Here is a 26,456-nt window from a genome sequence, read left to right as displayed (position 1 = left end):
AAAAAGATCTCTTGGAAAGTACCTGCCAGCCAAACTCCTCCTCCCTCTCCTGGCTCCCCCACGAACGCACTCAAGTTTCCAGAAATGTGCATTCAAAAATGAATGTCAAGGAAATTCTAGCCAAGTCAGCTAGCTGCATTGTATTTCCAACAGGGGGAATATGCATCACCAGAACTCCCAGTAGGGATGCTTGTTTATGGGTTCAATCAAGAACTAGAGAGAATGAGACAGAAAGACATTTTTTCAGGGGGCCTGAGATATTATTGTAAAAACTAGGGAGGCAAAGGTGGAGGGACAAAGTGTGTTCAGAATTACCTCTAAGCATCAAAGATAATCTCTTTCCCTTGGAAAACTCCTCAGCAGTAGTTTTCCATTCCCTGTGGCATCAACAGCTGCCTAACACAATCACAGTGTTCTTATTCAGGTGAGGGTAAGCAAAGACGCCAGTATTAGTTCCTCTGGGCCTCCCTTGGCAGGTGCAGTCAGTCTCCTGCACACTCTTCTCATGGGCAGAAAGAATAAGTGCTTTTAAGAATTAGTGCTTATAAGAATTAGTAAATCTTTGGCTTTCACAGGGACATGTATTTATTGTGAATACAGTAAAGTACTTAAGAGTTAAGTTCAAGTCCTGGCCAGATAGCTCTGTTGGTTAGAGCATCAGCCTGATATGCCAAGGGTGTAGGTTCAAACCCTGGTCAGGGCACATGCAAGAATCAACCAATAAATGCATGAATAAGTGAAACAAAAACAAAAACAAACAAACAAAAAAAAAAGAGTTAAGCTCAACAAAATGAAGTCTGGTACTGAAAATTTATGCTTTTAAACTGTTAGATACATGTCAAAGCATGTATTTCAAATGATAACCAGGATAAAACAAAAGCAGTAACAGCAGCAGCAGCAATTAACCTCAATATTAATGAGAGTTTGCTGTGTCCCAGGCAGAATTTTAAGCCCTTTACCTGGATCATCTCATTTAAGCCTCACAACAACTCTACTGAGGCAGGTTCTGTGATTATCCTGTTTTACAGATAATCGTGATGCTAAATTTTCAGAGCATTTTTTCACCATAAGAATGTTTGCTGGCTTTTTGTTGTTGTTTTTTGTTTTGTTTTGTTAGTTAGCAAGCACCTATATAAGTTTTAAGAAGTGGCAGGTAGTGATCTAAGATTTTATATTAACCTATTTAATACTTATGACAACTCTGTTAGCAAGATACACTTATGATCATCATTTTGAAGATGTAGAAGTTGCGTTTCAAGGAGATGGAGCAACTAACCCAAGACCACACTACTAGTAAGCTAGTAATGTGGGGCTTTAACCCCAGGCAGTCTGTTGTGAATGCTCAGAGAGGAAAATGTCTTATACAGTTGATGCTCAAACATTTCTTAAATTTAGTCAACTTCCCTGGTTTACTGGGTGGGAAGGGGTGTGTGTGTGTGTGTATGTGTGGGGAGTGTGGGGGTATTGTGAAGAAGAAGGAGGGAAAAGAGAGGTGTTTATCCTGTCTCTCTTCTTCTCAGAACTTGTCAGTGACACTATTATACTTCATGATTATTGGGTGAAAACTCACATTTCCTCTTTAAGATGTTACCACCTAATAAACCTAGTAAGGATAATAGACTGATCATTGGCGTTTAGAAGCTATCTAACATGTAAGTAAACAATCAAAAATCAATCTCAAGGCTACTGGCTAAGTTAACAGCTCAGATTTTATTTCACTTAATAATTTTAATACTTATTTATCAATGAAATAAAATACAAAATACATTATATTTCTACTCAACAACCCAGACATACATTTCTACATAACTCTTTAGTAGTAGACAATCCCTTACATCTCAAATAAATCAATCTGGAAACTTCATCATTACAAAGAGAAATTGCCCCTACTTCATCAGTAACACCACCCCTGACTCCCATTCAAGAAGAAGAAATTAACATTCATTTATGTAATCTTGAGTACCTGGAAAGCCTTTGGTTGAGAGGCCTGGTCTCATTAATAAAATCTAAAAATACCTCAAGTAGGAAGGTCTGGTGCTTTGAGAAGGGAAAGAAAATAAACAGACTTAAGGTTGAGGAAGTTGGTTCATCCAAAACAAAGAAAATGAAGTATTGGGGGTTCTTCAGATGGTAGGGACCGTACTTCACTCCTACCCAGGTCTCTTGGGTAGCAAGACCTCAAATAGGCAGGTGTTCAGAGAAATGGTTGGACTCTGTGTGCTATGTATATAGACCGATAGCTCCTACAAATCTGTTAAGACGTAGCACTGATCTAAAATGGAGCCACAGGTCTTTGAATGGGCTCATCAGCATGGGGCACAGAGCAGAGGAAAAGGCAGCTACAATTGACTTAAAAATAATGTTCTTCAACTTTCGGATGACGAACACTGGGGAGGAGAGAAGGCCATTGTTTCCACCAAATAACTGAGACCAAATTTCCTACTAACAATAACATAAGATTTGATTTATTTAAAAAGAATGTGCTATTTTTTTCCATTAAATATCATGGAGCAAGACATGAAGGGATATTATGTAATTCTGTCATACCATTTGATTGTTATTTATGGCATACATTTTAATCCTAGATTTCACAGGAATAATAATAATAATAAAACAATTTTTAATGTCCTTCTCTCTGAGGAGAAATTGTCAATATTTATAGATCCAAGAGAAGATGAATGACAGTCAAAATCTATGCTCCCCTCTTCTTCATGGGTTCATAGCTGAAATAGCTTTCCCAACATTCCTTGCAATTAATGTGGCCTCATGACTGAGTTTTAGACAATGGAATGTGTGCAGAAGTAAGGTACCACTTCTAGATATACCCCATTAGAAACCTCCTAGGCATATCTCTTCTTTTTTGGCCAACTGAATCTTTATGTCAAAGATGTAAGAAAATAGCATTCTAAGCCTAAAATCCAGTATAAAGTTCACAGTTAGGCTTCTTCTAAATGTGTCTTGTTAACCACACAGAGAGTTCTATTTTATTTGAATTAGTTGCCAATATTTATAAATGAGGAAATTTCACACAAAAATATGGATTTTCATCTTCTGAAAAACAGGCTAATCTGGCCAACTTGGACTTTATTCTGTTTTATGTAAGTCATGTACTCTCTAGACCCATATGACTTGTTCTGACCTCTTCCCTCTCTGACTTGTTCTAACCTCCTCCCTCTTCTGCATTACTTACACAGCCTTTGAATGCAGTTGAACTTGCCAGCTAGATTATCATAAATAGTTGGGGATTAAAAAAAACTATGCAATACCAACTAGACTATAATTACAGTAAGAAAAGATTACTTTCACTATTTACATGGTTTGCCTTTGGCTGCATATAAAACCCACTATTGCATTTGCTGATCTGATATTTTTTATTTCCCTCTCCCCCGTTTCTTTCAATATTCTCTCTATAAAACCCAACATAAAATCTCATTTCAGAATTAACTCAGAAAATAATTGCTAACCTCTCCTTTCCCTAGTATGATAGGCACTATTTATCTGATTATTTTTCCTATTTTGCCTTTTGACTATTAGGAAGATCCAAGTTTATTTCTGTTTCTACTACAGTCTATGGGAAGGTATGATTTAAACATGTATATCTAGTTTTCTCCTTTTATTGCTATGTTGTTTCAATATATATATTCTCAATTATTATTTATATACTTTCAGAAGTTCAACTTGAAAATTTCATACTTTCATTTCTTATGGGATACCTAAAATTCTTTGTGAAATTAGAGTATAAATAAATAAGTATGGTTAAATTTTAATGTTAAATAACAGTATACAATTATAGTAAGAAAACAAAGTTTATTCATAAAATGCCAGTCTACATCCATTTAAGACACAAATTTTTATTTAATTTTGTTTCTTCTCTTTTGAAAGTAAGATAAAATTACAAATAAATAATTTCTTGGTGTCTTTTCTGGATGATTTACTATAAAATATAGTAGTGATTTGCAACCTTTTTCATCTCCTGGCACATATAAACTAATTATTAAAATTCTGCAGCACATCAAAAAATGATTTTTTTTTACTGGTCTGACACAAAAAAAGGTATAACTTTGATTGCTTTATCAACAAACAAAAAACCCACACCACTAATACACTTGTGACTTTTTAAAAATCAGGTACATATACTTGTATATAAGAATTTCTGGTACCAAGAATTAACTAATCAGGCACAACTGTATTATGCAATGTAACCAATAAGAGGCAACTCTATTATATGACCTATATATTTATGATTTAAGATAAGCTATTGTTGTGTTGGCTGTTGTCAATTTTTTTATTTGACAACCTAAAGGAAAAGAGGTCAGTGCCCTAACTAAATGGTCAGGTATTGAATGTTTTCAAAATGCTTGTGGCACACGGGTTGAAAATTGCTGAACGAGGGGAACATGCAACCAGCTCTGAAGAACTGCCCAGGGCTTTTAGGGAGATAGTCTGGTTATTTCCCTTATGATTCATTGATTTAATTTGGTACTGACATGTTTCAGAAAGAATTTAGGGTAGTTTAAAAGATATGTATATATCGAGTTAGAAGCCACTAACATAAAAACTTGAAAGGGAATTTAAGGGAAGCAAGTGGGAAGGTTGATTCAAACAATACATGCCCTGACATCCTATGTAACCACTTGTTAGAGGTGAGGCACAGAGAACTTGACTCTAGGTTTTCTGATAGAATAACCATCTATAAAAACATAGAACCCATGGGGTAAAAGCAAGCCCAGTGCACAGTTGAAGTACCAATATTCCTGATGCAGAAAGGCACACTCTCTGATATAATAATAAGTGTTTTCAATAGCAATCTAACAACAAAGACTGTAATAAACTCCAGAGAACAGTTTCTTATAAAATATCCCTAAACCAAGTCATTAGCATTAGCATCATGCCAAACCAACTCCCCCCATTCAATAAAACCAGTTCTAGGGAAACTTGATGTAGTCTAGAAATGTGGCTCCTGCTGACCTCACTTAGTTAGGAATGATTTGGGAGTATCTATTTGAAAAACAAAAAAGAACTGTATTTCAGTTACTTCTCTGTGGTATGGGTACTTCCATTCAAGCTTTAGAAAGCTAACTATGAGCCAAAGATCATACTTCTGTGAGGCCCCAAGTACATTTAAGCACAAAGCTCTCTGGTAAAAATGGTCAGCTGGTTGGGTGGGAAGTGACATCCTCTTTTAGAAACTGTGGGGCCTGAAATGATACTTCTTGAATTGAAAGGCTGCTCACTTCATTACCCCACTGACTCATTGATTGATTGAGTCATTCATTCATTCATCAAGTACATACTGAGAACCTACTACATGGCAGACACCATAAATTAGACCAAAGCTCTACTCCAAAGAAACTTACCTAATGGGGGATAAAGATAAGTAAAATGACAAATATAAGGAGATAGTTCTATCAAAGGCATAAAAAGACATTCTCCAAGAGAAGAAATGAGCTGAGGAAGTACTGATAAGACATGACAAGATTCTTCTCAGAAAGTAGTTTTGAGTCTTTGGTTACTCAATTTCCTAGCTTCTCCTATAAAATAAACTGGCAGCCTGAATTAAGGTGCTGTATGCTAGCAGATCATTAACCACAACCCCATAAATATTGTGGGACAGTTACTGAAACCGTTCATTCTGGAACAACTGTTAATAAAGGTTTTGAACTATAGTTAGTATATATCAGATGCTCTATTTCATATGTATTAGCCCATTTCACAAGTTTTTGTACCCTCCAGATCACCCTATGAGATGAAGTTATGATATTAATTAGCTTCTTTCCACAGATAAGAGGAATGGAACTTTAATAACCATTATAGGTCCTGAGGCTCAAGCCCAGTGCCTGGCTCTCCATGTCTCTCCTCCCTGGTGATAACTGGGGAACAGGACCAACGGTCTTTTAAAAACCCCTCATGATTCACATAAATAGTTTATCTTTGTATTCTCCATAATGAAAGGGTATAACTCACTCATCTTAAAGTGATTTCATTATTAAGAAAACAAATAATAAAAACATGATTTCTGATAGATGCTGTAGTGATAGTATAGGGTGAGTTCTCTGTGAGCACTAATAGCTGCAAATTTATTAATATATAAATTAGCAAATGGAAAAACTGCTGTGAACAATATTACATTATTTCCATCTGATTTTTTGACAAGTAGAGATTATACCAAAAACCTGTATTGGAATGTTTGGGCCTCTAAACTGTGTATATTCTTTCTTTTAAAACTATATATTTTTTATTGATTTCAGAGAGGAAGGGAGAGAGAGAGAGAGAGAGAGAGAGAGAGAGAGAGAGAGAGAGAGAGAGAGAGAGAGAGAGAGAGAGAAAGAGAGAGAGAGAGAAAGAAAGAAAGAGAGAAAGAAAGATCAATGATGAGAGAGAATCATTGATTGGCTGCCTTCTGCATGCTCCTCACTGGGGATGGAGCTGGCAACCCGGGCATGTGCCCTGACCAAGAATTGATCCAGGATCTCCTGGTTCATAGGTCGATGCTCAACTACTGAGCCATGCCCACTGGAAATAAATTATTTATATTCTTTATAAAGGATGTTGGTTTAAGAAGTCCAAGTATATAAAGCAAGAAACTGAAATATATATTTGAAAAAACACACACGCATAGTTAGCTAATAAGTACTTAATTTAAAAAGTGGAAGGATTACACCACCTGTGCAATCAGGTGGCTAAAGAAATTTCAGACGTATGAATTGGTTCTAAAGTCACTGGGGCAACAAGAATTGTCCTGAGAGTTCTTGTTCAGCTTGAATTCATATGTCATCTATAGAAAATAAAGAAAATAGACTCAAATCTGGTCAGAAAGGGGAAAAATGTGAGCCAGAATCCAGGCTTGGGTGATGTGCTAACCTAACTGATGCTTTGGGTCCCTTCCCCTCAATTTGCCTTTACTGGTTGATCCTACAGCTAAGATTTAGTGGGTCCCACAGCAATTTATATGCCTTAGTTTTTTAAGGAAGAGAGAGAGAGAGAGAGAGAGAGAGAGAGAGAGAGAGAGAGAGAGAGAGAGAAAGAATTATTTAAATAAGATAAGATCCTGGTAAAACTCCAAAGTTTTAATATTGCTCATCAATGTGCTAGAGATTAGCTATTTAGCCACGCCTTACCAGGCAGGATGTGTTTCATGCCAGCAGCTCGGAGAGAACTGGCTCTGGGTTATGAGCAACTCGCTTGTGTGGAGTGAGAGCTTGGACCCCTTCCCCTCCAAGCTCACAGAGATGCTTGGCAGCAACAATCACAATGGGATTTGAAAGCCTTAGCCTCTCCAGATCAAGCATGTGGGAGGTGAGCCATGGAATAGCTACTTAAAACAGTGGTTCTCAACCTTTCTAATGCTGCAACCCTTTGATACAGTTCCTCATGTTGTGGTGACCCCCAACCACAAAGTTATTTTTGTTGCTACTTCATAACTGTAATTTTCCCATTCCATTAATAGCAACTAATATAAAGAATATAAAAAAAACCACAGATATTTACATTATGATTCATAAATAGTAGCAAAATTACAGTTATGAGGTAGCAACAAAAATAATTTTATGGTTGGGGGTCACGACAACATGAGGAACTCTATTAAAGGGTCATGGCATTAGACAGATTGAGAACCACTGACCTAAAGGGTTAAAGTAAAGAAGCAAATAGTCATCCAGTCCAGATAATCCAACCTGCGAGGGTGGAATGCAGAGAGGAGTTAACTGTAATATAACCAACTAACACTGTGAAAATATTTCTGAGATTTATCTCATGTGCTGCTGTCCAGTACCAATGGGTTCCGTTCATAAATAATCATTGAGGAATTTTCCATTTAGATTGACATGTCTGGCTCTAAAAGAATGGCCCATTGGCAAGGAATTTCCTTATTCCTCATTGACTCCTGATAATGCTCTATTAAATTCTACTACCAAAGTCTCTCAGGCTCATTAGCTTTGCCACTAGGTCTGCAGATTACAATAAAGTTAAAAGATCATAAAACATAATTGACACAAACAGAAGGTATACTGGTGTGTACATTCAACAAAATATCTGAATTAAGAGTAAAATCAAGCTTATGAAACATGGGACCTATAGTCAGAATAGCTACAATCGACTCTTTTCTTTTCTACCTACTAGTTGTTTGCAGTGAATAGGCAGGATTCTTACTGTCTCTCTTGACTCTCACTTTCTTTATCTGATAGAGGAGGAGCTATACCTGCCTCACAGGATTATTGTGAAAAATAAATGATGCAATGTGGGTGGGAGCATTTAGGAAACTGTAAATTATTATATGACTCTAAGGTGTGATTCCATGACCTTGGAATTAGTCATGCCAAGCTTTGGGAATGAAGTGATACTTCTAGAGCACACAGAAGTGTGGGAGTAAAGGGAAAGGAGGAAGACAATTATTCCTATTTGGCTCAGGAGTTGAACAAACATGTCCTACACACTATGATCCCAGATAGTTGCGCTAAAAATCAGGCCTGGAGATTTCCCAGAGCCAGGAGCACAAGGGCAGAGAGGCTGGCTCCCAATAGCAAGATGCTGGCCAGGCACAATGATTCTGGTGAGAACAAAGGGTCTAAGTTGAAATTGGTGGGGACTTTATTGGACAGTGCCGTGCTTCTCAGACATTAGCCATGATCAGAATAACCTGGAGGAGTTTAAGAACACATATTGCTGGACCCCACTTGCAGAGTTTCTGGTTCTGGAGGTATATGTCAGGGCTTCAGAATTTGCATTTCAAACAAGTCCCAGGTGATTCCAATGTTTCTGATCCAGGGGCCACACTTTGAGAACTACTTAAATAGATAGCATAAGAGCCCTAACTGGTTTGGCTCAGTGGCTAGAATGTCAGCCTGCAGTTCAATTCCAGTCAAGGGCACATGCCCGGTTTGTGGGCTACATCCCCAGTTAAGGGCATACAGGATGCAGCCAGTCAATGATTCTCTCTCATTACTGATGTTTTTTTTCTCTCCCTAAGAATTATATCGCTCAGCAGTAAACAACTAAATGTGATTTTGCTAGCTTAAAGAAAAAGGGAATTTTCTTCAAGCCAATTAGGGTGATTGGGTGGTTAGTAAAAGGACAGGAATCTGATTTAGATATAGATAGGTGTGAGATCCTCCCTCCCCCCAACTGGTGGGCAGAGTTATGACTTTACCTGCATCTGCCGCCTGGACATCTCCAAGACATCGAACCACTAATCAGTGCCTGCCCTGGGGCCCACCCCTCAAGTTCCACCCTGGGCCCAACCCCTTTCTCTTCCTTCCCTTAAAAGCCCTCTCCATACTTCCACTTGTCACTGTCGCTTCCGCTTCTGGCAATCCGGCTGAGGTCTTCCTCCTTCTCCCCCTCCTCCTCTAATCCTGATTTCTCTACCTCCGTAATGAAACTTGATCGTTACTGTGGAATAAACCTTCTTTTAATATATCTTGGTGGTCTCCGACTCCAGTTCCCTGCACCTCAAACCTTACAATAGGAACTAGAGCAGCACCACTCCTTGGTCATAATGCCAGGGCATCACTGTTAACATATGCCACTGTTCTTCCTTTCTTGCTTCGTCTAAATTAATATTTTGAGTCTAATTGACTTAGGGCTGACAGGACACTTTGAAGTACAGGCCCTCTAAGGCTGTGTAGAACGGGAGAGATGCCACTGAAAAGAATATCGGAGTAATGTTGCTAAACGTGTAAGTGGATACGTATCAACCAAAAACAGCAAGGCAGCAAAGAAAGCCCATCTCTTCTGTCATAGTAGGAAAAGACCAATTAGCAGAGGGCTGGGAATTCTAGGGGACAGAAGTCTGCATTTGATCTAAATTGGGTGCTCTTATAGATTCTTGATTTAGGAAGCAAAATGACAGCTGAGAACTTCCTTTGAGAAGGAAAGGAAGAAGTCAAACCAACTCTCTGGGGTCTTCCTGGTAGCTCCTCCATTCCTGATGCTGGGCTTCAGGACCATTGCTACCAAGTCCAAGTATGTCCTCGGGAACTGCAGGCCAGGAGCTTCTCACTTCAAAGATACACTCATCTACCCTGTGTTGAAGCACGCTGTATTATTCACTGGAAGGGTTCCTTCTTCAGGACATTTCAAAATTTTAGTTTGTTATGAAATATTTAAGGATACAGAAAGGTGTAGAGAATAGCATAACACTCGGGGTCTACCACCCAACTTACCCAGATTTCTCATAAAATATTATAGGAATTTCGGCACTGGTCAGGTTTTGGGGGTAGCTGGCCATTGGGAAGTGAGAATGGGGAGGCAAACCTCTGGACTACTGCAGATAATAAGATCATCAATGATGGAGTGGAGGGACAGGGCTGAGTATTTATACCCCCAAAATGTTAAAAATATGGAAAGCAATGGATTTAACAATTTGGAAGGCATTTATTTTAAAAGAATTCCCCCCGACACCCCCCCAAAAAAATTCCTAGTCCTGACTCAAATTGCCCCGACAAGGACAATTATCTTTAAGTGATTGTAAACATTCACTCCAAATGTTGTTTAAGCTTTCTAGGTCTCTAAGCAGATAAGTAATCATGTGGGAGGGAGTTATAAAAACATCCAGGCAGGTTAGCCCTATGGGTGGCTCAGTGTATGCGTTGGGAAGGGCAACCCTTTGTAATCTTTTGAAAATATAAGCAAAGGTAATGGAAAGAAAATTTAATCATCAAAATATTAGCAGTGACTCTGAAATGTTTAGGCTTGTATTTCCTCTTCATTCCACAGCTGTCAATTTAATTATACAATAATGTAATTCAATTACTGGATTCTAGAAAAGTGAACTCTTAGTAAAGTAAGTCAGGACCATTTTCATGTTAAGACCACAGTTTCCTTTAGATATTCTTACTGCTGCTGAAAGAGGGGTTTCCCACAACTGTGTTTTCTTTCTGTGTTATCTTTCTTTTTATTTCTGTTCTAAGAGATCATTACCTGTTTTTTTTTATGTTATATTTTCAAAATATCAATTTCAGATGAAAGTAATGGTTTATGTAACTGGTATTTTTAAGGAATAAAATATCATAAAGTAATTTTCTCAGATTTTTAAATGCCAAAATAACATTATTTTTAATTTAGCCATTTTAACACTTCATTTCAATGAAATCTGTACAAGGCCCTGAGCCAGACACGGTGAGAGAAGTAAAGATAAGCAGACTCACTCCTATTCTTCAGGGGCTCACAGTCTTGAGGAAGAGCTAGGCCACATCAAACAATCTATTGGGGGTCATAGTGTGACGCATGACAGAAGAGAGGGACAGAGAAGATCTATGAGAAGACCAAGGAAGGAGATATTAATTCTACTTTGATGGTGAGGGAAAACTTCCTGGAAGGAACAATCTCAGTGAAGAATAAGAAAGCTCTGGAAAACACAATGGTGGGGACAGATATTCCAGGAGAAAAATATACCCAGAGCCAAGTCTCCAGGACAGGATTCCATGGGTGTACTTGGAGGTCACAAATGTGTGATGGAGAAGAGGCAGGAAAAAGAGTCAGGCCCTCATTTTCAGGAGATTGGACTTTATTCTGTGATAATGGGCAAAGGTTTTCTTACTCTAGGCTTTGAAACCGGAAATGACAAAGTCAGAGTAAAATTCAGTTCAATTCAGCACTTGGGGTAGTGAATAAGAAACATATTCTTGGTGCTGCCCATAATGACCTTCAAGTCTAGGGGGAGATGGATGTATAAACAGATAACATCAATAAAACATATTTTGAGCTAATAGAGATGTATGTACAGGAGACTATGGCAGCGTATAGAAGGTACTCGGGGGAGAAGGGAGAAGTTGATCCCTGATGTGAGCCATGCAAGAAGAGTAAGAATTACTCGTATAAAGAGGAGAGGGAAAGATAGTCTAGACCAAGAGAAGAGAGAGAGCAATGTCACAAGCACCAGCTGACACAGAATGTGTAAAGACAGCAGGTCCATTTTACTGGCCTGTTCAGCATGAGTCAGAGAGAGGGGAGTGAGTGAGAAGAGGGAGGTGAGGGGTAGGGATGGTCTTTTGGAAACACCATTCAGAGTGGAGTCAGGGAAACAAGGAGACTACTAGAGTGGTCAAGGCCTACAGTAGTGTTACATTTAGGAGACATGGCCCAAATGGGAATTCCAAACTTTACACACGACACATACTGCCTGACACTTTTATTAATATTCTTCGTTATTTCCTAATCTCAAGCATCCAGTTAGCATCCTGTTTTATTACCAGGAGCCTTTCAGTCTCCCAAAAGAGCTTTCATTCCATCTATGGGGTTCCATTCCCACTGCTTTGGTTCCTTAATCCCCTTTCTCCTTCCTGCTACTCCCATGGGACACCCATTCTCCCTGCAAGTGCTAATTCTTGGCTCTGTTTAGTTTTCTGCCCCATCCCAAATCTTTCCATGGTGATTTTAGCCTTTCTCTCCTCTGCAGCCAGGGCTTGGTGATGTCAAAGCGAGTGGGCTACATTGTGATTGGGAGGGGACGGCACAGCGAGAGGCTAAATTGGCTATGAAGGCAGAGGGAGGTAGGGTTCTAATATTGCTTTTTCCATCTAGAATAAATGCCAGCAGTATGGTATTATTCACCATGAGCAGAGAATACAGAGGAGCATATTTAAGAGATCGGAATAGAAGATGATAATTTTGACTTTATATATGCTAAGCTTGGAATGTCAGCAAGATAGGTGATATTTAGCAAGCATAGTGCTTTAATTGGATGTAATAGACCAGCAGTCTCCAAACCTGTGTATTTAAAATGCCATTTATGGTCAAACACCAAAGACAAATATTACGCTTTGGTCCTTTCTTGAAGATTAATTATACACTGGTAAGTCCTGTAGGAAAATACCCATTTAACTTAATTTCCGATGCCTTTCCCATATTTTCCCAAAAATATCTATTACCATCATTTGGAATTTTTTTTTCCAGGAACCATGTTTTAAAAAAATGTTTATTGGAGCACCAAGGAGCTGTAATCATGGGATGATTAAAATAGGAAGAACTTGGTAGGGGTGGAGGGGGTTATTTGCATAGAAGTGAGAATTGAAGCTTTATGACTGGGGAGTCACCCAGAGAGAAAGAAGATTGGAGATAAAAATCTTTATAAACACTCATTGATGCTGCAAATGGCATGTATGAATATAATTTGGAGAGACACCAAATTGTGAGAGAAAAGTATGGGTTTCAGGATTAACACGTGTGAGAAGTGATCTAATCTCTAAATCTAAGTTTTCTTATCTGAAAAATAACGCCTACCTTGATGGGTTGTGCTGAGATTTAAAATAGAAAATATGAAGCACCTACCGCATAGTATACACATAATCCACTTTCAATAATCAGTGTTATTCATATTATCTGTATTTAAGTATTGTTGATGAGTTGAAGCAAAATTTTTATGACCACATTGCTTTATTGAATCTGAATGTTGGAACAACCATGTAGGAGAAATCTCAGTCATTGATATCAATACCCTCAAACAAGGAAGCAAGCCCAGTTCAGACAAGCCTGGGACAGGAACAGCGGGGGACAGGAATAACATCCACAGGAACTAGGCGAGGGAAGAAGACACCACAGGAATTTCTAAGGCACCCATGACTATGTTTTTTTCATCAGTTTTTCATGAAGAGATGTTGGAAATTAATATTCAATCCTAATGAATTATTTGCTCTCCCTAAAAAATTCTAGCTAAACCCCCACTGGGCATTTGGCTGTAGGTATCAATCAGGCCAGAGGAGACATCCTCTGACAAGAGCTATTATCCAGCAACCTCAGGGGCAGGCCAGGGGAGGGAGCCTGGGGGACAGGACCTTGGGCTAATGAGATAGGTTTCTGTCTGTCTGAAGATGTCACAGTGGCACAAAAGCAACCTCAGTCACTTTCAATATTGGTCAATGAGTATACAAGGTCAAATAAGATTTGAATTTAGAGTTAAAAGCTCTGCTAACTGCCACAGCTAGTTAGCTCTTCTCCACCCCAACACAAAACTGGGACAATTACTGTGGTTTTATCTAGATCAGCTCATTTCAAATCCCAAAGGGATGATGACTAGAATTTATTATTTTGTAGAGGGTTTTTTTTGTGGGTTTTTTTTTTTGTTTGTTTGTTTGTTTTTTTCCTGTAGGACTCCTGGACTGCAGCCTCTCAGGTCTCACTCAGTCCCCCGAGGGGTTTGTTATTCATATTGACCACTTAACTTGACTGGCCAATGTCCTTAATTGAGAAGCCATCCCATGACACACATGATGTAGACAGAGGAGGTCACTAAGGAGGTCTTTGAGGAAGCGCTTAGGGCATCAAGGTTGTTCAGATCCTTGGGAAGGGATAGCATCAGGGTTATGGCTGATTTGTGTGCATGCATATGCAAGGGTATTGTGGCAAGAGATGCTCATTAGTTGTTCTCTGAGTAAAGCTAGCTAAAATATAAATGAAATCCACCCTAGAAAGTCATAAGGTTTCTCTCAGGAATGCACTTGCTGTTTAAGATAGACAATTCTGTATCAGATTTGTTTTTATGATCAGCTAAAAATCATAAGACTGGGGCAGAACGAATATATATTAATATATAGAACAGTCAACAGTGCTGCTTGAAACAGTGTTGAAAGACTGGCAGTTTCAGCATTGCCTGAATCTAGTATCACCTGGCAGTACAAAGCCTCAGGTTCCACTCCAGGAATACAGGAAGCAGATTCTCTAGGCAATGTGTTTTTAAGAATCTTCTACATAAAAAAGAAATTAATAGAAAAATAAAAGTCTTCCAGATAATTCTTGCTATACTAAGATTTAAGAAGAACTGCTGTAGACCTATATTCAATGTGTCGAAAAATTCTACTTCCATGTAACTCACTAAACTGGCCTAGTTTCCTTGTCTTTCAACTTTTTGTTTCCAGTTGTTTTATCCTGGTGGCACCTGATCAGACCACCTGGTTATATAGGAACTCAATTTTATGTTTTAGCATCCACATAAATCAGAATTCTTTTATGCAACTCTATAAAAATACTGATTCTTAGTTTTGTGATTTGGTTTGCAATAAAAACACCATTTTTTATTATTTATGTATTTATTTTTATATATTGATTTTGAGAGAGAGATGGAGAGAAAGAAAGAGAGAGAGAGATAAACATTGATTTCTTGTTCTCCTTACTTATGCATTCATTGATTGATTCTTGGATGTGCCCTCACTGGGGATTGAACCCACAACCTTGGCATCTTGGGACAACATTCTAACTAACTGAACTACCCAGCCAGGACTTGAATGACCACAGTTAAAACTTCTGAAATTTTTCTGCTCACATCCAGGATGACAATAGTATAAATTAAGAGATGAAGAAGGAAAAAAAGTGCTTACATGGGCTATGAGTTGCTCCTGGGAAGCTTTCACTTCAGCTTGTAATTTCTCAATGCACTGAAATGGAGAAAAGTTTAGAAACTAAGTATATAACTATTCTTTTTTACATATTCAAAGTATTCCAAATATAAATATGTATGAGGTCTCAAGTCACTGAATAGCATTATCTCAGCGAGTGTTTTGAAAATTTTCATTAAAAAATTATTGCATCTATCCCTATTTCTTTTCCATCCTATAGAAGAGCACAATGATAAAGTACATGAGTTTGTTAAGAGTTGACTGGGAAAAATAATGCCTGCTCATATACTGTAGGTAATGCTAACCTACCTTATATTCTATATACATATATATGAGGCCAAATAGATTTTATATATATAGATATGTTTTTCTAAGAATATATATTATATATATAATAAATTTATATAATAACCATATATAAATGTCCAGAGATACAGAGGATAATAACTTCTTATAAAGAAATTGATTAAAAGCATTTGCCAAATCTTCTGATCCACTGTTATATTATATAGAAACTATTCCTTGATTGAAACCTTGAAACCTTGAAAACTAAGAAATATTTGTATAGTCAATACCATTTACTAAATAAAGTATTAAGATAAGACATTTTAAAGGGATACATGTCAAACAAACTTCAAAAATATTACAATGTAAATATTTATCAGGGAGTACAATTACTAGTATGTTTAGCAAATACAAATATTATTTGCCATCCTGAACTTAAACCCAAACTTCCAACTCAACCAGAAAGGACAGCAGAATTGTCAGTTCATATCAATGTAGGTAACTTTTAAAATGAAGGTGATCTTTCTTCTACATACCTCGTCTTTTTCAAGAACCATTTTTTCGTACGGTTCCCCACTGTGTTCCTTGTGGTCCAGAGCCTTTAGTTTTGCCTCCAGCCAGGAAATTTGCTCCAGCAGTTTTGTCTTTGTTTCTTCAGAGGCTGAAAGCTAAAGACATTTGCTTGTAAGGGTATTCTGGCACAGTGACTTTTTAAAAAGCTTCTTCTTAAAAGTCCAATATGTAAACTAATTACCTCCACCAATATCTATTAAATATGAAAATGGCTTCTTGAATATTCCTCATTGATGGCAGGTGAAACAACATCATAGAGAGGAAAATAACATTACTTTTATTTATTTTTTTCATAATAAAGATTTTTTGGGCAAGAGATGAGATCAATAGTTACAGCAGGCAGAGAGATTTCTGATGCAGTCATCTCAACCATCATCTTTATTATGTTTCAAGGTCACTTTATTTGTACAGCTGTATCTGAAATCTGTACTGTGCTTTCCATGTGGCTCTTGAAAGGGAACTCTTGGGGGACTACAGCTCTCTAGAAAGTGGAGGAGGTCTGACCCCCTTAAATGATTACCATATAAGCAGCTGGGTAGATGGAGCTAAAGGGAAAACATGCAGGAATTTCAAGTTGAAGTCTGATCAAAGGCTAGTCTATGCTAAACTTAACAACAACAACCAAGTCTAGAAGTGACTGCCTTTGTTTGTAGATTCTTCTTGGGAAAGTGGTAGTTTGATAGTCCCTAGTCCCTTGATTCCCTTGGAGAGCCGGGACCAGCTTTTCCTTTCATCCAGGCAGCTTGCTGTGCGTTTCCTCCTTAGGTCAGCAACAACTGTGAGTGCCTGGGAAGGAACACACAGCCTTGCATTCATTCCAGGTGCAGCGTATCCCCTGAGGAGGGGCGGGGGGCGTCTCAGAGGATGCATGCCGCTTTCATATTCCTCTAAGCATTGTTGTGAATCATATTGTCGCATCTTGAAAAGTGCAGCCAGTATTTAATGACAATGTACCAAACATGAAGAGGTTGGCCTGCTCTGGAAATCAGGTGGGAACTGGCATCCATCCATCCATCTACACAAATCATCCACTTAAATATGTCTCGTTGGCTCTCTCCGCAGCCATTATGTTATATACTGGGTGTTGGGAGCACCTGGGACTTGGTGGGGAAGTTGTAAGGTGGACATTCTGAGAAAAGGGAAGTGTGTGGAAGGCCGCCTGCCCTGTTTATCGGAATTCCAGCTTAGGGGAGACGTAGGGGAGTGTGGAAGGCAGTGCTCCTAATTATTCCTCGACCTTTCCAAACAAGACTATGCATGTGCAGACCCCCGTGTGTTTACTGGAATCCTTATGCTTAATCCCTGGATGCCCTTGCCTAGAGGACAATGTAAGCACATGTGTCCTCCCAAGTTTGCTCACCCTGCTGATGGTATCTAAAGATAAGAACTACAATAAAAGGCCAACGAGGCAGGTAATCAAGGTGACCTGGCTCCTTCAGCAGGCCGTCCCTTAGCCCTACCCTCCCTCCTCCTCCACCACCACCACTGAAACTGTCCGAGTAATCTGTTCATCCACCCTTCAGGAACTGCTGGTCAGCCCCGGCAGCTAGGAATTATGAAAGCAAAATGTAAGGACCATGGATGTCATGTACTACTGGCCAGGCCTTTCTACTCTCGGTGACTTAGGGGGCCTGTGGTGCACCGTGGGGGCACCAACACATTTAGCTCTTGGGTGCACGATGGTTTGGAATGTAACCTAGTTTCTCTGAGCACCCTACCTGATTACACAGCTTAGAGTAACAGCTTAGCATACAGACGCTTGAGTCAGACCCTTTGGGTAAAAATCTCAGTTTGCTTCTTGCTATCTATGTGATTTGGGCAAGTTGTTCAATCTCTCTGGGCTTGATTTTCTTATCTGTACATGGGAACGGGGATGAAAAAATAGTACTCATCTTATGGGTTTGCTTTGAGGATTATTTGAGTTTATATAGGGAAGCACTAAAAATGTCTGGAACATGTAAAGTACTCAGTAGCTATTATTATTTCAGCTGCTTCCTCTAGATTGCAGTAAGCACTCATATGGATTTTATCCAAATATTTATTAGTTATACTATATGATAAAAGGCTAATATGCAAATTGTCTCTATGGACGGAAGTTCAACATACTGGGAGTTAGATGTGGGCTGATCACCAGGGGGTGTCGCAGAACATTGTGGGTGCTGGCGATGTGGCGCTGGCAGCAGGCGGCAGTGGAGGCGCTGCTGGCCCTGATGAGCCCCGATGAGAGTGGGACCACGGTGGGATGGTGGAGCAGGTGAGTGGGTGGTGGCAGGCCAAAGCAGGTGTGAAGAGAGGCCCTGGCTGACAGCCAGCAACCTCTAGGGATCCCACACATGCGTGAATTTTGTCCACTGGGCCTCTAGTCTAATTATAAAACAAAATTATCTGAAGACTTCACAGCCTCAATGAGCTGGTTACCCTAAACTCAAATTGTATTTGCTTTGTTTACTTCCTGCAACCATTCAAGACATCAGGGGGAAAAGTCTCTAGGTCTAGTATTTTTTTTCACAATATATTCTTTCTCAGTCTGGCCTATTTTGTTTCCATATTTCTCCTGATCCTGTAATTCCTCTAGTCACTATTTGGTTGTCTATCTATTCTTTATTGCTTTAGGCTTTTATTCATTCACTCAATAGATATTCATTTATTCAGTCATTTGTTAAGGATATATGTGGGACATTTGTTAAGGATATATGTGGGACATTTATTATATGTAAGACTTTGGAGGTAAAAAAATGTAAAACAAACAAACACACACCTGATGTTCATATTTTCAAATACATCACACTGTACCAAGTATTTTAAAAACTATTATATAAGATGTATATATAATATATAGGTAAGTAATAATCATAATTAACATTTACTGGGTACATCTCAGGCATTCTGCCAAGTCTTTTATCCAAAGACTTCAGATGAGAAAAAAATCAAGAAGTTCAATTTGGTTGTATAACTTGCCCAAGGAAGTATCAAGTAAATGTTAGAACCCAAGCTTGTGGTAGTGGACCCTGGGTCTGACACTCTAAACCCAAATTTGACCCCAGCTCAAGACGAGGGGCCTGATAATCACAACAATCCTGTTCTCATTGCTGCTGATTGGTTCAGGAATCAAGGCCTAAAGCAATCAGAGCCTTGCTTTTCTTTGGCAACAGTTAACCTCGTATAAGGAGATGCGATCTGACTTGGACCACTCACTACACAGGAGGAACTTTGATGATCTGGAGAAGTACTTTCTCTCATCAATCAGATATGAATGCTACTGTAGCCATCCTATTAATATCAGGAAGGCAGTTATGTGATAGAACCACACTCTAAATGGAAGAATGGAAAAAATTTGGTCTGGTTCACCATTACTGAAATATTTTATCAAGCAATCTTGAAGAATGTCCTGTCTTGAGACTTATACTTAATGAGATAATGTTTCCTTATTGTGTAGGAGTTGAGTTTTCTATTGCATTCTACTAATAGAATACTCGATGTCTGATTCCAAAATTCCATGCTCTTGACAACAAGTCAGTAAAATCCATAGAATAACAGCAATAACTACATTTATTCGGTAGCTACTTAAATATGTGCTATTTATATATGTGCTACCTTATCCTATTGCTCAAAACCCTAGAAGAACTTTTATTTGTATTTCTTCTTATTATCATTATTTAAAGATTGAGAAACTAGATGTTTTTAGTGATGAATTAACTTGCCCAAAGCTGATAAGAAGAGGTTGATTTGGATACAGATTGGTTTGCTTCTACCTCTGGGTTCTATAATATATTATATTCAAACCCTAATTCTGAGGCTGCCTGCAAAGACGAGGCCTGTGATTCTCCCCATCCCTCTTACTATGTGGCCTTCAGCATTGTTTCTCACATGTTTGTTTCCTTATTTAGCTGAAGAAAATCAATTTTGTTTTTAAGGCTTGAGAATTCTGACCTGTCATCTTACTTCCTTTTTATATAGACACCAACCCCATCTCATTCCTCTCTACCTGTCAGGAATTTCTGCCTTCATATCTCTCTGACTCAGATACATTTATTTCCAGTTCAGCTTAGCTCTAAAGCATCTAGACTTGGAGTCAGGAGAGCTATGTTTTAGCCTTCCCCCCACAACTCACTGACACTATGACCTTGGTACCCATAATAGGGTTTTACTGTGCTACCTTTCAATATTTTTACATGCTAGTCATACGTATTCAAACTAGATTGTAAATTTTCTAGAAGGTTGAATGGAGAGTTCAGTTAAAACTTACAACAAGACATAATCAAATTGGCCAGGAACAATTTTTGCTAAAGTCGTTCCATTTATTAACTTTTAAACTATGAGTCTTAATTTGCAAATGTATCATCACCTCACAAAAGCAGGGTAAAGGGATATTGTGTCCTCTTTATGTGGGGCAAGAATAGTAATGTTGGAGCAAGAACTAGTAATTTACTGTTGGATTACATTACATAATAATGAAACTGTTTATCAGCATAGGAAAATTGGTACTTCCCCAGTCCCTTGAAAAACGGCCCATTAAATAAACCTGATAGTCCAAAAGGAAAGAGACGAGAGGAAAATAAAATTAAAAGTACACATTTAATTTTTTTTAAAAATGTAAGCACTGCGTAAAAGATTGTGCTTTACATTAAGTCACAATGCTAGCTGCCAAAACTTTGAATTCACTTCATTGTTTTAATGGGGGTTTAGAACTTTTCAAAGTCTAATTTTCAATTCAGGAAACCCTTAAGATCTATGCCTAAATTTAAATTCAGATTATGGGATAGAAAACAAAGCATCAAAGTAAGTAAGTGGAAATTCAAGTTAGAAGAGGCAAGATATCACAATTGAACTTTAAAACTCTGGAGACCTTGGGCATTGCTTCCTTTCTTTTTTTCTTTCCTGTTCTTTTTTACTTTTTCCATAAAAACTACTTTGTTTTATAGAGTAACAGCTTTGAAAGAGCTTAGAAACAAAAGCTCAGTCCAACTTGAATCAAGTATCTGCTTACAAAAAGAGAGTAGAAATTCTCCTAGTCTTGAAGGGATAGTTTTTTATATATCTTACTTAGCCAGTTTTGCTGGAACAGACAGTTAACATGATGCTGGGAAGATAATATTCTACCCTTTCACTCCTTTTGAAGACAAGGGCCCCTTCCCCTCTGTTCATGATCCTAACAACTATGGAGTGAAGAGGTGATTTAAGAAAGCATAACAACATTTGTCTTAAGAATTGTGTAAAATAGATAACTTCATATTATATACTTGAAGCTGTGCAAATCCATAAAAAAAAAATTTCAACTTTCAATATGTACCTCAATGTTCAATAAAGATCACTATAGAATACTAGGGGCCCAGTGCACCTTGAATGGAACTGTGGGCCATGAGCCTGCAGTGGGTACAAGGGAGGACCTCAGCTCATTCTCTGTGCCTCTGCCTGGCCCCTCCCACCGTGGCCCCTAGTCCCCGTCTGCCAGCAGCCCCTACTGCTGCCACTCCCATGCTGATAGTGCTGGCCCCACTCACACCCACTGATGGCACAGAGTGATTGGGGCTGGTGCCAGCAGTGCTTGCAAGCAGGGCTAGCTAGCACCGTCAACAGGTGTAAGTGACTGTGGCTGATGCCCAGATTGTCTCTCAGGAGCAGAGGGAGGTGGAAAAGCCTTCAGGGGTGATTGGGGCTAGCAGCCATTGCTCGTACCTGCTGACAGCATCGAGTGCCAGGTGCCAGCAGCAGGTGCAAGTAGTGGCTCTGGCACTGGCTGCAGGTACAAGCAGGGTCGGTGCTGGCAGTGTGTGTGAACAGCGGCTCCAGCACCTTGCTGACAGCACCAAGCTATCAGAGCCAGTGCCAGGTGCCGGCAGTGGGTATGAATGAGTTGGTGCTGGTGGCAGGTGCAAGTTGCCCGGTGGGAGCATGGCATGTGGGAGTAAAGAATTTCAGTAACCACCAGAGGCTCATCCCAGTCAGAGTGACTGGTGCCCCACCTTGGTCTGGCACCCTCGCTCATCTGCTCCACCTTCCAACCACAACCAATGCTCACCATGTTTCACACTCTGCTGCCTGCTCCTGACACCTGACATGTTCTTTGCATGCCCCCTAGTGGTCAGCACACATCATAGCAATCCATTGTTCGGTTGTTCCGCCATTTGGTCTATTTGCATATTAGGGTTTTATATATATAGATTGCAATATTGTTAAAACGAAAAGAAGATAAATTTTATCTGCTGTACAATGTATTGATAAAGTCAAGAAAGGGTATTGGTATATTTTAGAATTGTACTCAAGATAATAGTTAAAACAAAATGATTTGAACTTCACAGAAGATGGCAGAGTAGGAAGCTTCAGAAATTGATCCCTCCACTTAAACAACAATTGAGCTGACAAGAACTGTCAGAACTAACCATTTCAGAACTCTAGAGTCTAGGAGAATAGTTGTAGCATTCAGGGAAGAATTTTATGAGTAAAGAGATTGGCAAGCAAGGAAACCTCTGTCAAGTCACTGGCTAACTATAGAGATAATGGAACAGGAAACTTTAGTGACCGCACATGATAAGCAATTGCAAAATTACTTTAGAAAAATAACAAATATATAACTGCAGCCCTCAGTAAGCAATAATAGCAATTCTCGGGGAGGAGAATCTGATTTACAAAGTTACCACATTACAACATTTAAAATTTCTAATTCTCAACAAAAAATTATAATTCTTACCAAGCCAGGTATTACCTGTTTACAAAAAGAAAGAGAGATAAACAATTATTTTTTAGGAAATCCAGACACTGAACTTTTGGATTTCTGAACAAATATTTTAAATTAACTACCTTAAATATGCTCAAAGTGCTGAAGTAAACCACAGGCAAAGAAGTAAAACAAATAAGAAGAATGATGTATGAGCAAGTAGGGGATAAGAATAAAGGGATAGAAGTTATGGAAACCAAGTAGAAATTCTGGAGTTGAAAAGAAAAATAGTTGAAATAAAAAAATTAATTAGAAGGGTTCATTAGCATATATAAGCAGGCAGATGAAAGAACCAGCAAACTTGAAGATATGATAGCTGAAATTACCCAGTCTGAGGAGCAGAAAGAAAAAAAAGAATTAAGGGAAATGAACAGAGCCTAAGGGACCTATGGGATACTACAAAGCATATTAACATCTATATTATAGAACTAAAAGTAATTTAATAAGATACAGAAAAGTAAAAGCTAATCAAAATGGTACACTAGAAAAAAAAAATCAAACACAAAAGCAGCAGCATTGGAGGAGTTGATAAAATTACCCAGAGAAAACAAATAGCAAAGGAAAAGAAGTATGTGTTTCATTATCAGCAGTACATTAAAATTGGATTAGACTGACCAATTAAAAAACAAACAAACAAACAAACAAAAACCCAGAGTAGGCCCTGGTCAGGTAGCTCATTTGGTTAGAGTATTATCTCAGTACAGAAAGATTGTGAGTTTGATCCCCCAAAGAGCACATATAAGAATCAACCAATGAATGAATAAATAAGTGGGACAGTGAGTCAATGTTTCCCACTCTTTAAATCAATTTAAAAAAAGATGGTCTAGAAGCATGATTTAAATATGCTGCTTACAAGAGACTAACTTGAGATTCAAAGAAACAAATAGGTTGAAAGTAAAAAGTTGAAAAAACATATTCCATGCAACTATGTAGTAGCCAAAAAAAAAAAAAAAAAAAAAAGAGCTGGAGAGATTATACTAAACAAAATAGATAATAAATCAAAATCATTACAAAACACCATTGATAAAAGGGTTAATTCACTATAATTATTAACATATATGCATCAAACAACAGATCCCCAGAATATATGAAACTATTATTGACAGAATTTAAGGAAGAAATAGATAGTAATAAATAGTAATAGAGACTTTAATACCAACTTTTAATAAAACCTAGAACATCTAGACAGAAAATCGATAAGGAAATATATGTGGACAATACTACAAACCAACTAGATGTAGTAAATATATGAAAGACAATCCACCAAACAACATCATAATACACATACTTCTCAACTGTACATGAAACATTCTCCAGGATAAACCATATGTTAGGCCATAAAATAATTCTCAATAAATTTAAAAAGATTGAAAAGTACCTTCCCTGACTACAGTGAAATGAAACTAGAAATCAGTAACAACAATGTATGTACCTTAATTAAAGCATGCTGCTAAAAATGCTAACCATTGTGTGAGCCTTCAGTGAGTTGTAATATGTTTGCATCAATTGTTGGATGGTTGCTGAAGGATGGGTGGCTGTGGCAATTTCTTGAAATAAAACAGCAATGAAATTTGCTGTGTTGATTGACTCTTCCTTTTATGAGGATTTCTCTATAGCATGTTATGCTATATGATAGCATTTTACCCACAGTAGAAATTCTTTCAGATTTTGAGTAAATTGCTGCTGTTTTATCAACTAAGTTTATGTAATATTTTAAATCCTTTGTTGTCATTTCAAGTCTTTATAGCATTTTCATCAGGAGCAAATCTGTGACTCTTCCTTTTACTGGAACACTAAGAGGCCACTGTGGTGTTATTAATTGTCCTAATTTCAATATTATTGTGTCTTGGGGAACAGGGAGGCCCCAGGAAAGGGGAATGATGAGAAACAGCCAGATGGCAAGGCAGTCAGAACACACATATTTGTTGGTTAACTTTGCCATCTTAAATGGGCATGGTTCATGGTGACTCAGAAAATTACATTCGTAACATCAAAAATCACTAATCATAGATCACCATAACAAATATAATAATAATGAAAAGATTAAAATATTATAAAAATAACCAAAATATGACAGAGGCACAAAGTAAACAAATACTATTGGAAAATAGTGCCAACAGACTTGTTTGATGTAGGGTTGCCACAAACTTTCAATTTGTAAAAAAATAAAAATAAAAAATAAAAAGTATCAGTGAAATGCAATAAAGCAAAGCACAATAAAATGATATGACTATAAAGAAAGCAATTCTATCCACAATAACACCCAAAAGAATAAATTACCAAGTAATAAATTACCAAGTAATAAATAACCAAAGAGGTGTAAGAGTGATATACTGAAAACTATAAAACATTATTGAAGGAATTAATGAAGATCTAAATAAATGGAAAGATATTCCATGTTCCTGAATTGCAAAAGTTAATGTTGTTAAGATGGCCATACTTCCCATAGCAAACTACAGAGTTAATATAGCCCCTATTAAAATTACAATGGCTTTCTTTGCAGAAATGGAAAGCCAACCCTCAAATTCATATGGAATCTCAAAGACCCAGAATTGCCAAAACAATCTTGTTAAAGAACAACAAAATTGGAGGACTCACACTTCCCAATTTCAAAATGCATTACTGCCAAGCTACAGTAATCAAAACGGTGTCTTATTAGGCACAAAGATAGACATGCAGACCAATGAAATAGAATTGAGATTCCAGAAAGAAATCCAAATATTTATGACTGACTAAGTTTCAACAATAGTGCCAAGACCATTCAATAGGCAAAGAAGAGTTTCTTCAATAAATGCTGCTGGAAAAACTGGATAACCACATGCAAAATACTGAAGATGTACCTTACCTCACTCCATAAACAAATTTTAACTAACATGAATTTAATTTTAAGGGCAAACCCAAAAGACTTTTAGAAGAAAGCAGGAAAAAGTCTTCAAGCTCTCAGATTTAGCAGTGGATTATTTGACACTAAAAACACAGCTTTTTATTTGGCACTAAAAGCCCTGCCAGTGTGGCTCAGTGGTTGAGTATCCATCCATGAGCCAAGAGGTCTCCGGCTCAATTTCTGATCAGGGCACATGCCCAGGTGTGGTTCGATCCCCAGTGGAGGTCGTGCAGGAGGAAGCTGATAGATGTTTCTCTCTCATGGATGTTTCTATCCCATATCCTTCCTCTCTCTCTAAAATATATATCAAAAAAGCACAAGCAACAAAACAAAAAGTTAAATTGAACTTCATCAAAATTTCAAAATTTTGTACAGCAAAGGACATTATTGAGATAGTAGAAGTAAACCTATAGCATGAAAGAATATATTTGAAAATTATATAGCTGATAAGGATTTATTATCCAGATTATACAAAGAACTTTTATAATCCAACAACAAAAGACAATCCAATAAAAAAGTGGGGGGAGAACTTGAATAAACATTTCTCCAAAGTAGTTAAATAAATGGCCAAAAGCACATGGAAAGATGTTCCAGAGCCTCCCCAATGCCCAGTAGATGTCGCGATGAAGTTTAATTTTGCAATATATCTCTGGAATCTTTCATTTCCTTCCCA

At 37.9% G+C, this 26,456-nt stretch overlaps 1 protein-coding gene across 1 annotated transcript in view; it reads right to left on the bottom strand.

The window, feature by feature from the left end:
- CCDC192 (coiled-coil domain containing 192) overlaps positions 1–26,456 on the bottom strand; it is a 176,167-nt gene that overhangs the window by 109,484 nt on the left and 40,227 nt on the right. The window contains exons 4-5 of the mRNA XM_045571118.1: positions 16,148–16,279; positions 15,309–15,365 (exon numbers count right to left, since the gene is read on the bottom strand). Coding sequence (XP_045427074.1) covers positions 15,309–15,365; positions 16,148–16,279 — 189 coding nt within the window. The remainder of the gene's footprint in view (positions 1–15,308; positions 15,366–16,147; positions 16,280–26,456) is intronic.

The sequence above is a fragment of the Pipistrellus kuhlii genome, unplaced genomic scaffold (genome assembly GCF_014108245.1).
Source record: "Pipistrellus kuhlii isolate mPipKuh1 unplaced genomic scaffold, mPipKuh1.p scaffold_m20_p_4, whole genome shotgun sequence".
Taxonomy (NCBI): domain Eukaryota; kingdom Metazoa; phylum Chordata; class Mammalia; order Chiroptera; family Vespertilionidae; genus Pipistrellus; species Pipistrellus kuhlii.
The sequence above is the reverse complement of the archived record's forward strand: the minus strand, read 5'-3'. Positions and strand labels throughout refer to the sequence as shown.